The sequence below is a fragment of the Scyliorhinus canicula genome, chromosome 18 (genome assembly GCF_902713615.1).
Source record: "Scyliorhinus canicula chromosome 18, sScyCan1.1, whole genome shotgun sequence".
Lineage (NCBI taxonomy): Eukaryota > Metazoa > Chordata > Chondrichthyes > Carcharhiniformes > Scyliorhinidae > Scyliorhinus > Scyliorhinus canicula.
The window spans coordinates 23,489,939-23,502,074 of record NC_052163.1 but is presented as its reverse complement, the minus strand read 5'-3'; the positions used below and the strand labels follow the sequence as shown (position 1 = coordinate 23,502,074).

Sequence of the window (12,136 nt, the reverse complement as noted above, 5' to 3'; positions counted from 1 at the left end):
GGAGGTGGCGAAAAAGAGGGTTGGTTATAACCGGTCGAAAGCAGTGCTGCACAAGAGAGGGGTGAAGTTTGGCCTGTTACAGCCGGCACACCTCTGGGTCACGTATAAAGACCGCCAGTAGTACTTTGATTCCCCGGAAGAGGCCTGGGCCTTTGTCCAGGCAGAGAAGCTGGACTCGGACTGAGGATTGAGGGGGGGTTGGGGACTGATGTATAGGGTTCGGAGGCTCTGTTCTCCCTTGCTCTTTTCTGTTGGTTATAGAACATAGAACATAGAACGATACAGCGCAGTACAGGCCCTTCGGCCCTCGATGTTGCACCGACATGGAAAAAAAAAACTAAAGGCCATCTAACCTACACTATGCCCTTATCATCCATATGCTTATCCAATAAATTTTTAAATGCCCTCAATGTTGGCGAGTTCACTACTGTTGCAGGTAGGGCATTCCACGGCCTCACCACTCTTTGCTTTTTTCTTTCTTGTGGGAAAGCTTGTGGGATGTTTTGTAGACCCGTTGTGGCGCGGGCCTTCTCTTCCCGCGTTTTGGGTCGAGGGGCGGGATTTAAGCTGGAGGCACGGACTTTTTCCCGTGCTGGAGTCGGAATGGGAGGGGACTGTGCCGGTCGGGGGGGGAATGGTGGTTGGGTTACACCGGGGGGGTCGTTGGGGTGGCGGAACAGCCGGGGTCAGCAGGACATAGAACAGTACAGCACAGAACAGGCCCTTCAGCCCTCGATGTTGTGCCGAGCAATGATCACCCTACTTAAACCCACGTAACCCGTATACCCGTAACCCAACAATCCCCCCATTAACCTTACACTACGGGCAATTTAGCATGGCCAATCCACCTAACCCGCACATCTTTGGACTGTGGGAGGAAACCGGAGCACCCGGAGGAAACCCACGCACACACGGGGAGGACGTGCAGACTCCGCACAGACAGTGACCCAGCCGGGAATCGAACCTGGGACCCTGGAGCTGTGAAGCATTGATGCTAACCACCATGCTACCGTGAGGCCCCCTGCGCCAAAACGAGTTGGCTGACTTACGGAAGTACAAAGAGAGGGGCAACGCAGCTGGGGGAGGGGGGGGGGGGTGTGTGTGTGTGTTTGGGGGGGGGAGACCGGGTTGCTGCTGCAAGGGCCGAAGGGGAACTGATGGTATTAGGAGGGGTCGGGATGAGGATCTGCCACTGTGGGGAACGGGCCGTGCGGGGACTGCGGGCACGTGGTTGGCCAAGGAGGAGTTATGGCTGACCGGAGGAGAGGGAGGGTGAATAGCCCCCCAATCCGGCTGGTCAGATGGAATGTAAGGGGGCTGAATGGGCCGGTCAAGCGGGCCCGGGTTGTTGCGCATTTGAAGGGGCTGGGGGCGGATATGGCTATGCTCCAGGAGGCTCACCTTAGGGTGGCGGATCGGGTAAGGTTGAGAAAGGGGTGGGTTGGGCAAGTGTTCCATTCGGGGCTGGATGCGAGGAACCGGGGGGTGGCGATCTTGGTGGGGAAGAGTCGTTTGTGGCGTCGAGTGTGGTGGCGGATAGTTGTGGCAGATATGTGATGGTGAGCGGTAGGCTCCAGGGGGAGCGGGTGGTGCTGGTTAATGTGTACGCCCCAAATTGGGACGATGCAGGCTTTATGCTGGGCTGGATTCCAGACCTTGAGACGGGGGGGCTTGATAATGGGAGGAGATTTCAATACAGTGCTGGACCCAGCACTGGATCGCGCCAGGTCCAGGACGGGTAAGAGGCCGGCGGCGGACACAGTGCTGAGGGGGTTCATGGACCAGATGGGAGGGGTGGATCCTTGGAGGTTTTTGAGTCTGGGGGTAGGGAATTCTCGTTCTTCTCCCATGTCCATAAGGCTTACTCCCGGATTGACTTTTTTGTCTTTAGCAGGGCGTTGATTCCGAGGGTGGCAGGGGTGGAATATTCGGCAATAGCCATCTCGGATCACGCCCCACACTGGGTGGACCTAGAGCTGGGGGAGGGGACGGACCAACGCCGGCTGTGAAGGTTAGAGGTGGGGCTGCTGTCGGACGAGGAGGTATGCGGGCGGGTCCGGAGGTGCATAGAGAGGTATTTAGAAACAAATGATAATGGGGAGGTGCAGGTGGGGGTGGTCTGGGAGGCGGTGGTTAGTGGGGAGCTGATTTCCATCAGGGCACATAGAGAGAGGGGCGAGGAGAGGGAGAGGCTGGTGGAAGAGATGGTATGGGTGGACAGGAGGTACGCAGAGGTCCCGGAAGAAGGGCTATTGAGGGAGCGGCGTAGTCTCCAAGTGGAGTTTGATATACTGACCACCAGAACAGCGGAGGCGCAGTGGAGGAGGGCGCAAGGGGCGGTATACGAATACGGGGAGAAGGCGAGTCGGATGCTAGCGCACCAGCTCCGGACGCGGGAGACGGCGAGGGAGATAGGGGGAGTCTGGTGCGGTGTGCGAGGGGCATTAAAATGTGCAAGTGCACGTAAAGAGGTTGATGAAGAAAGGGAATGTTTAGTTGTCCAGATGTTGCCGTTATTCAGACCTTATGACATTCGCAAATTTCACATGAGTAGGCCTTGTTATTTCTGTATGTATTGTGCAAATTATTCATTTATCCAGCATGATGTTTTTAGGTTTGCGACTAAACTCTTCATTGCCGCAGGGATGGGAACATCAGAGAAAATCAGAATTTAAAACAAAACAGTGGTACATGTCATCACAGCATAAAAATGCACAACATCGGTATATTTTACTATGTTTCTTTAAATAAATGAGTAAATTATTCAGGTTGTTTTGTAATTGAGCCAGAAGTCTTTCTCTGCTTATATTTTTCAAGCTTGTGTTTGAACTTTCAAATATAGGAAATTGTCCAACTATGTTGCCAATGTTGCAAACACTTGTGATGCAAGGAGCATTCTCCCTGATTTCTAAAAATGAACAAAATCTTTTCCCCAGATCTCCCTGTGGTATCCTCAGCTGAAAGGAATAGTGAACTGTTTTGAGATTTCTAAAATACTGTGCTGGAACAATTCAGTTCGAAATAGCTCTACCTTCTGAGGTTTTTATCATTGGATAAGAGAAACAGGTTTGAAAGAGAAATCCCTGGAATTTCCTCAGATAAATAGCCTGTGAATTTTCATTGCCAAATTCACAGATGAAAATTAGCCACTCAGTAAGAAACGAGAAAGGACCTGATCTGCAGCAGCAACCATGTTTCCATTATGAGCTATTGAAAGCAAAGGAAAATTGGAAAGAAAGAATACTTTTCACTCAATGCTTATGCATATATTTGAGAACTGAATTCAGGGATTCATTTAACAGTATTTCTAAAGCAATTTAATTAATATTCAGCTGAAATGAAGATGATCAGGCAATTTCAAGAATCAATCTTAACTCCGTGCAGTGTATAGCACCCATTACAAACTAAATAGGACGGGACCTTTTGCTCTGGGACCAAAAGTGGTAATATCCATTTCTCTTTATTTTGACAAGCCAGCAGATATGCGATTTTAGTGTTTTCTGTTTGACTTTTAATGCAAAATTGGAAGCAAGTCTGAAAGAAAGAAATTTCAAAGTCTATATTTCAGCTTAATTATTAAACTTATATTTTGAGAATGCGCAAAATACAATAACCAAGCAGCTGAAATTATTCAAAGCCAGGCAGGAAGCCAAGTTGCCTGTATTACCTTATACACATTTGTTATTCTTGCTTCACTGTGCCAGGGTCCCACGTTCGATTCTGGGCTTGGGTCACTGTCTGTGCGGAGTCTGCATGTTCTCCCTGTGTCTTCATGGGTCTGCTCCTGCTTCCTCCCACAAGCCCCCAACGACGCGCTGTTAGGTAATTTAGACATTCTAAATTCTTCCTCAGTGTACCCGAACAGGCGCTGTAGTATTGCGACTAGGGGATTTTCACAGTAACTTCATTGCAGTGTTAATGTAAGCCATACTTGCGACAATAATAAAGATTATTATTATTAATTGTATGGACATATGAAACTTTGCACAAAAGCAATTCAATGCAACAATCTCATGGATTAGTATTTTCTAACTTATTGCAGCAGCCATTTAGTTGTATAATATGTCCTATTTATTTTTTTACTTAGCCTGAACACGACAGTGGGGCCGTTGTTTTATGCGGATCAATTTCTGCAGATTTCCACCTCCCTGGCCTCAAAGCACATTTCAGGTTTGGGGGAGCACATGACAAATCTGGTCCTCAATGTCAACTGGACTCGATTAACTCACTGGAACAGAGATCAAGCACCTCGTGTAAGTTAATTAACTTGTTTGTTTCTTTCCCACTGTTGAGACTTTCAAAATGTCAATTCTGGCCTGAGAACACTGTTGTAGGGTGGAATCCTGATGAAATATATGTTTCAAACTCTTATTTTTTTGTTTACTCCATTTACGGATGTGGGTGTCGATGGTTAGGCCAGCATTTATTGCCCATCCCTCGTTGTCCTTCAAAAGGTGGTGGTGAGTTGCCATCTTGAACCATTGCAGTCCCCAAATTGTAGGTACACCCACAGTGCTGTGAGAGAGGGAGTTCCAGGATTTTGACCCAACAACAGTGATGGAACAGCAAAATATTTCCAAGTCGGGGTGATGAGTGACTTGGAGGGGACCTCCAAGTTACAGGGTTCCCAGGTATCTGCTGCCCATGTCCTTCTAGATGGCAGTGGTTGTGAGTTTGGAAGATGCTGCATAAGGAACCTTGGTGAGTTCCTGCACTGCATCTTGTAGATGGTACACACAGCTGCCAGTGTTCATCAGTTGTGGAGGGATTGAATGTTTGTGGAAGGGGTAGCAATCAAATGGACTGCTTTGTCCTGGATAGTGTCGAGCTTCTTGAGTGTTGTTGGAGCTGCACTCATCCAATCAAGTGGAGAGTATTCCATTACACTCCTGACTTGTGCCTTGTGGACAGGTTTTTGGGGGGGGGGTTTGTCAGGAGGTGAGTTATTCGCTATAGGATGCCTAGCCTTTGACCTGCTCTGGTAGCCAGAGTATTTTATTTACAAATAAGCATGCATGCATACCATTGTTGGTTATATTTCTTAACTTGGTCCTTAGATCACATGGATGAGTGTAGCTTTCCGTTTCTTTCTCTTTCTCTCAAAAATGTTTAATTCCGGTGTTTGATTATCGTTGAATTCCCATTCTGGGGCATTTCATAAAACAGTGTGAAAAAATATAGATGTATTTATTACTGTGCTTAAGGTATTTGGGGGCCACGTGAGGACGACCCAGAACAATGTGTTAATGCTCTATGGATCTCAAACTGGTGCCTTTGTGTCTCTAATATAATAGCATTTAATAAGCTAGAATTTTGAAGATGGTGCTCCGGATCAAGCCCAAATGTCTCCGCATCAGCCCGCAAACTCAGAACGCTTCAGAAATCTTTCAACATTGGCTGGCATGTCTCAAGGGATACCTGGCGTCCGCAAACAGCCCCCCCATCATGGCACAGAAGCTTCACATCCTCCACTCCAGCGTGGCCACGGCAGCCTACGCGATGATCAGGGAGGAAAAAGATTACGATGCGGCCATGCTTAAGCTGAATGGACAGTTTCTTAAACCGGTCAACAGAGTATTGGCCCGACATCTGCTGGCTACCAGACAACAGCTCCCCGGTGAGTCATTAGACCAATTTTACCAGGCCCTCGCTGTCCTGGGGAGGAATTGCTCCTGCCTCCAAGTTTCAGCCACGGAGCACATGGAACTTCTGATTAGAGATGCTTACGTGGCTGGGATGCAGTCTGCCGCTATCTGCCAGCGGATGCTGGAGAAAGACGACCTCAGCCTAACTTTTGAACAGCAACTCGTCTCGCGTTCGATTGATGGTTCATCAATGATGAACCAGTTAGCCCTGCGGTCGACTACAGTAAATGGACGACCGCCGGGCGTTCTGGTTATTTATACCTCGCTCTGGAGGCGGAGTTAACTCAGCCTCTCGACCAATCGGAGAGCCGTCACATGACTGGTCTCAACGAATCGGTCGAGAGGCACATAACCAACCAGGGTCAATGGTAAGCCAGTGTTCTGCACCAATGGCAGACAGCTATGCAAATCATACCACCACATTCACCCCTTGCAGAGAAAGAAGCGGGGGGGGAGGGGGGGCGGGGAGAGAACTGGTGGTATGAGTAGCAGCCAGAGAAGGGAGAAAAAACATTCTTGGCTTCCCACTGGCCTAGACAATTAACGTCCCAAAATGTCCCAACTAGGTCCATGGAGTTGTTGTAAATTAAATAGACTCGATCAGTCTTTTCATGGCCCGTGACGTCCTGGCAGACCGCCGCAGTGGAGTTGGTGACGTTGGTTCAGCCGATGGTGGTGGTTCCGCTGACGTCCTGGAGTCCGGGAGCGATGGTCCTTGAACTGTCTCCGTAACCCGGGCTGGTGGTGGAGACGCCATGGATGGGGAAGGGGTGGCCAGGGTGGGGCGCTGGGGGAACAAAAACAGGGGGGGGATCTGTGATGAAGGGGGGGGAAGGCCGCACGCCGGCGGGTGCCAGGTCCCGGAGGGAGACCGTGTCCTGTCGACCGTCGGGGTACTCCACATACGCATACTGCGGGTTAGCGTGGAGCAACTGGACTTGTTCCACCAACGGGTCGGACTTGTGCACCCGCACATGCTTCCGGAACAAGATGGGTCCGGGGGCGGCCAGCCACATCGGGAGAGGGGATCCGGAGGACGACTTCCTGGGGAAAACAAGAAGACGTTCATGAGGTGTCTGATTTGTTGCGGTACAGAGGAGTGAGCGGATAGAATGTAGGGCATCGGGGATAACCTCTTGCCATCGGGAAATAGGGAGATCTCTGGACCGGAGGGCCAGTAGTATGGTCTTCCAGATGGTACCATTCTCCCGCTCGACCTGTCTGTTACCTCGAGGGTTATAGCTGGTTGTCCTGCTAGAGGCAATGCCCCTGTTGAGCAGGAATTGACGCAGCTCGTCGCTCATAAATGAGGACCCCCAATCGCTATGTATGTATGCGGGGTAGCCAAACAGGGAGAAGATGGAGAGGAGGGCCTGAACGACGGTCGATGTGGTCATGCCGGGCAGGGAATGGCGAAGGGGAAGCGGGAGTATTCGTCGATTACCGCCAGGAAGTAAATGTTGCGGTTTTTAGAGGGAAGGGGCCCCTTGAAGTCAATGCTGAGACGTTCGAAGGGGCGGGATGCTTTGATCAGATGTACGCGCTCGGGGCGGTAGAAGTGCGGTTTGCACTCTGCGCAGATGTGGCAGTCACGGGTTACTGTCCTGACTTCCTCGATGGAGAAAGGCAGGTTGCGGGCCTTAATGAAATGGTAGAAACGGGTCACCCCTGGATGGCAGAGGTCAGCGTGGAGGGAGCGGAGGCGGTCTATCTGCGCGCTGGCGCAGGTACCGCGGGACAGGGCATCAGGAGGCTCATTGAGCTTCCCAGGACGATACAAGATCTCATAAGTTGTGCGTGGACAACTCGATCCGCCACCGTAAAATCTTGTCATTCTTAATCTTGCCCCTTTGTGCATTATCAAACATGAAGGCTACTGACCGTTGGTCTGTGAGGAGGGTAAATATCCTGCCGGCCAAATAGTGCCTCCAATGTCGCACAGCTTCGACTATGGCCTGGGCTTCCTTTTCCACAGAGGGGTGGCGGAGTTCGGAAGGCCACGGGTCTGCCCGCTTGGTTCAGGGTGGCCGCCAGAGCTACTTCTGATGCGTCGCTCTCGACCTGGAAGGGGAGGGACTCGTCAATGGCGCGCATCATGGCCTTTGCGATGTCCGCTTTGATGCGGCTAAAGGCCTTGCAGGCCTCTGTCGACGGCGGGAAGGTCATGGACTGAATGAGGGGACGGGCCTTGTCGGCGTAATTGGGAACCCATTGGGCGTAGTAAGCGAAGAAACCCAGGCAGCATTTGAGGAATTTGAGGGTATTGGGGAGAGGGAGTTCCATCAGGGGGCGCATGCGTTCGGGGTCGGGGCCTATCACTCCGTTACGCACTAAGTAGCCGAGGATGGCTAGACGGTCGGTGCTAAACTCGCACTTATCCTTATTGTATGTGAGGTTAAGGAGTTTTGCGGTTTGGAGGAATTTCCGGAGGTTGGCATCATGGTCCTGCTGGTCGTGCCCGCAGATGGTGACATTATCGAGATACGGGAAGGTAGCCCGTAATCCGTACTTGTCGACCATTCGGTCCATCTCCCGTTGGAAGACCGAGACCCCATTTGTGACACCAAATGGAAACCTAAGAAAGTGGTACAGGCGCCCATCAGCCTCGAACGCGGTGTACTTGCGGTCACTCGTGCGGATGGGGAGCTGGTGATAAGCGGACTTGAGGTCCACAGTGGAGAAGACTTTGTATTTTGCGATATCGTTTACCATGGCGGAACTACGGGGGAGAGGATACGCGTCCAGTTGCGTAAACCGGTTGATGGTCTGGCTATAGTTGATGACCATCCGGTTTTTCTCCCCAGTCCGGACCACCAGCACTTGGGCTCGCCAGGGACTGTTGCTGCCCTCGATGACTCCTTCCTTCAGCAACCTCTGGACCTCGGACCTGATGAAGGTCCGGTCCTGGGCGCTGTACCGTCTGCTCCGTGCCGCGATGGGTTTGCAATCGGGGGTGAGATTAGCAAACAAGGAGGGGGGGTCTACTTTGAGGGACACGAGGCTGCAGACAGGGAGGGGGGTATAGGGCCGCCGAATTGGAAGGTCAGGCTCTGCAGGTTGCACTGGAAGTCCAGTCCTAGGAGTGCCGGTGCGCAAAGGTCAGGGAGGACAAGGAGTTTGTAATTTTTAAAAACCTTCCCTTGGACCGTGTGGTCCGCGATGCAGCAGCCGGTGATGCAGACGGAGTGCGAACCTGAGGCTAACCCGATTTTGTGTTTTACAGGATGGACAGGGAACGCGCAGCGTCTTACCGTGGCAGGGTGAACAAAGCTTTCCGTGCTCCCGGAGTCCAGCAGGCAGCACGTCTCGTGGCCGTTGAGGAGGATCAGCATCGTTGTTTTGGCGAGCGTGCGTGGCTGTGACTGGTCGAGTTGAATGGCCGCAAGCCGTGGAGAAGAACCATCGTCGCAGTCGTCGTTGGCCGAGTAGTAGCTGGCAGAACCTTGTGTGCCAGTCCAGGAAGGTGGTGCCCAGGATCCGCACGCGGAGTCGGGGTCACAAGATGGCGGCGCCCAGGACCCGCACGTGGAGTAGGCGCCCCAAGATGGCGGCGCTCGTGGTTGCGGGGGGCCGGGTTAGCGGTGCCTGCGGGCCGACTGGAGCGGCTGAGAGCGGGGGCAGAGAGGCGCGCAGGCCAGGCGCAGGGGCCCCGGGGGCGGCGAGGAGAGAGTTGCGCGGTGCGCTGGGAGGGCCCGAAAGGGCCCGGAGGAGAGGGGGAGGCGCGCAGGCCGGACGCAGAGGCCCGGGGGTGGGGGGAGAGATTAGCGCGGCATACTCGAAGGGCCAGCAAGGGCCCGGAGGGGGGGGATCCCCGGTCGCTGCGCGGTACAGCTGCGACCGATTTGGCCTGGCAGACGGATGAAAAGTGGCCCTTCTTCCCGCAGCTCTTACAGAGGGCGGAGCGGACTGGGCAGCGCAGGCGAGGGTGTTTCGCGAACCCACAGAAATAGCAGCGGGGCCCCGAGGACTTGTCGGGGCGTCCCGCGGCGCAGGCCTGAGGGAGGTCGGGAGCGGCGGTGGGGAAGCATGCCAGAAGGTCCAGGGTGCTGCAGCGCGGCTGGGGACATTGGCGCGGGCGTTTAAATTGGCGACCTCCAGGGAGGTGGAGAGAGTCCGTGCCTCGGTTAGGTTGAGGTCGTCTTTCTCCAGCATCCGCTGGCGGATAGCTGCAGACTGCATCCCAGCCATGTAAACATCTCTAATCAGAAGTTCCGTGGCTGAAACTTGGAGGCAGGAGCAATTCCTCCCCAAGACAGCGAGGGTCTGGTAAAATTGGTCTAATGACTCACCGGGGAGCTGTTGTCTGGTAGCCAGCAGATGTCGGGCCAATACTCTGTTGACCGGTTTAAGAAACTGTCCATTCAGCTTAAGCATGGCCGCATCGTAATCTTTTTCCTCCCTGATCATCGCGTAGGCTGCCGTGGCCATGCTGGAGTGGAGGATGTGAAGCTTCTGTGCCATGATGGGGGGGCTGTTTGCGGACGCCAGGTATCCCTTGAGACATGCCAGCCAATGTTGAAAGATTTCTGAAGCGTTCTGAGTTTGCGGGCTGATGCGGAGGCATTCGGGCTTGATCCGGAGCTCCATCTTCAAAATTCTAGCTTATTAAATTGATGAACCATCAATCGAATGCGAGACGAGTTGCTGTACAAAAGTTAGGCTTTAATAAGCTAGAAGTTAGCCCTGCGGTCGACTACAGTAAATGGACGACCGCCGGGCATTCTGGTTATTTATACCTCGCTCTGGAGGCGGGGTTAACTCAGCCTCTCGACCAGTCGGAGAGCCGTCACCTGACTGGTCTCAACCAATCAGTCGAGAGGCACATGACCGACCAGGGCCAATGGTAAGCCAGTGTTCTGCACCAATGGCAGACAGCTATGCAAATCATACCACCACATTATTGTCTTGCGAAAGTTATTCCGTATGTGAAGAGAAAACATTCTCACTGTGATAAGGAATATTATGATCAATTCCCCCAATGTTTCCCCCAATCTTGTCATCATGCTTTGGAATTGTGCATAGCGAGACTGTCACCATAACAGCCCCTCCTATTTGTTTTATCTTTCTTTTTATTTTCATCTACAGTACTGTCTCTTAGTTTCTTTTTTTTCCTCCATGGAAATACCTAACATTCTGTTTACCGTTTTCTTAATGATAATCTCAAGATGAAGAATTAACTGTAAGGAGAATTGCAAGCAAAATATCTGTTTCCTATTGTTCTGTGTCTTAAGCTGAACATTAAAAAATGCGCAAGAGTAGACCATTTGGCCCTTTGAACCTGCTCCGCCATTCACTACTAATCTTTTCCCTCAACTCCATGTTCCTGCAGACCTTTTAATCCATAGTGTTCAAAAATATATTGATCTCTGTGTTGAAGAGACAGAACAACAAACAGCCACAGTACTTTGGGGTGGAAAACTCAAAAATCCAAAACTCTTTGAAGAACTTTCTCCTTGTCTCGGTTTTAAATTTGATTTGCGTGATATCAAGAAAAGGTTGAGTGCACTGGCATCATCAAAGGCTTTGGACGCTGACAACTCTCCAGCTGAAGTGCTGAAGATTTGTGCTCCAGAACTAGCTGTACCATTAGACAAGCTGTCCTAGTACAGCTACTACACTGGCATCTACCCAGCAATGTGGAATATTTCCAAGTATGCCCTGTACACCAAAAGCAGGAGAAATATAACAAATCTACTTTTAATTTACTTTCATTCGTCTACTTTCAATCATCACCAAAGAAATTCAGGATGTCTCCGACATTGCTATTACGCAATTACTAAGCAATAAGCTGCTGACTGATGTTTATTTGGTTTCTGCCAGGGCCGCTCTAGTCCAGACCTCATTGCGGCCTTGGTTCGAACATGATAAAGAATTGAGTCCCAGAGATGAGGCGAGAGTGAATAGGGGCTGGTTTAGCACTGCGCTAAAGACCTGGCTTTTAAAACAGACCAAGGCAGGCCAGCAGCACGGTTCAATTCCCGTACCAGCCTCCCTGAACAGGCGCCGAAATGTGGCGACTAGGGGCTTTTCACAGTAACTTCATTTGAAGCCTACTTGTGACAATAAGTGATTTTCATTTCATTTGATTAAGTATGACATCAAGGATCCCTAGCAAAATCGAAGTCAACAGGAATCGAAGGGAAACATCTTCACTTGTTGGAATCGTAGTGAGCGCAACGGAAGATCGTTGTGGTTCTTGAGGTCAATCATTTTAGCCCCCGGATATTGTTGCAGGAGTTCCTCAGGATAGTATTCTAGGCCCAGCTTCATCAATTTACCTACCTTCCATCATATGGTCAGAAGTGGGGATGCTCAAAATGTTCAGTCCCATTCGCAGCTCCTGGACAATGAAACAGTTCATGCGTATTTGCAGCAAGACGTGGATAATATTCAGGCTTGGGCTCATAAGCGGCAAGCCACATGTGCGCCCTGCAAATACCAGGCATTGACCCATCTCCAATAATAGAGAATCTAACCATCTCTCCATGATT

The 12,136-nt window shown here is 51.3% G+C and overlaps 1 protein-coding gene across 3 annotated transcripts in view; it reads left to right on the top strand.

Moving 5' to 3' along the window:
• gaa (alpha glucosidase) overlaps window positions 1-12,136 on the top strand; it is a 79,055-nt gene that overhangs the window by 31,445 nt on the left and 35,474 nt on the right. For all 3 annotated transcript variants that reach the window (XM_038777203.1, XM_038777201.1, XM_038777202.1), the window contains exon 4: window positions 4,088-4,253. In XM_038777203.1, the coding sequence (XP_038633131.1) occupies window positions 4,088-4,253 (166 nt within the window). The remainder of the gene's footprint in view (window positions 1-4,087; window positions 4,254-12,136) is intronic.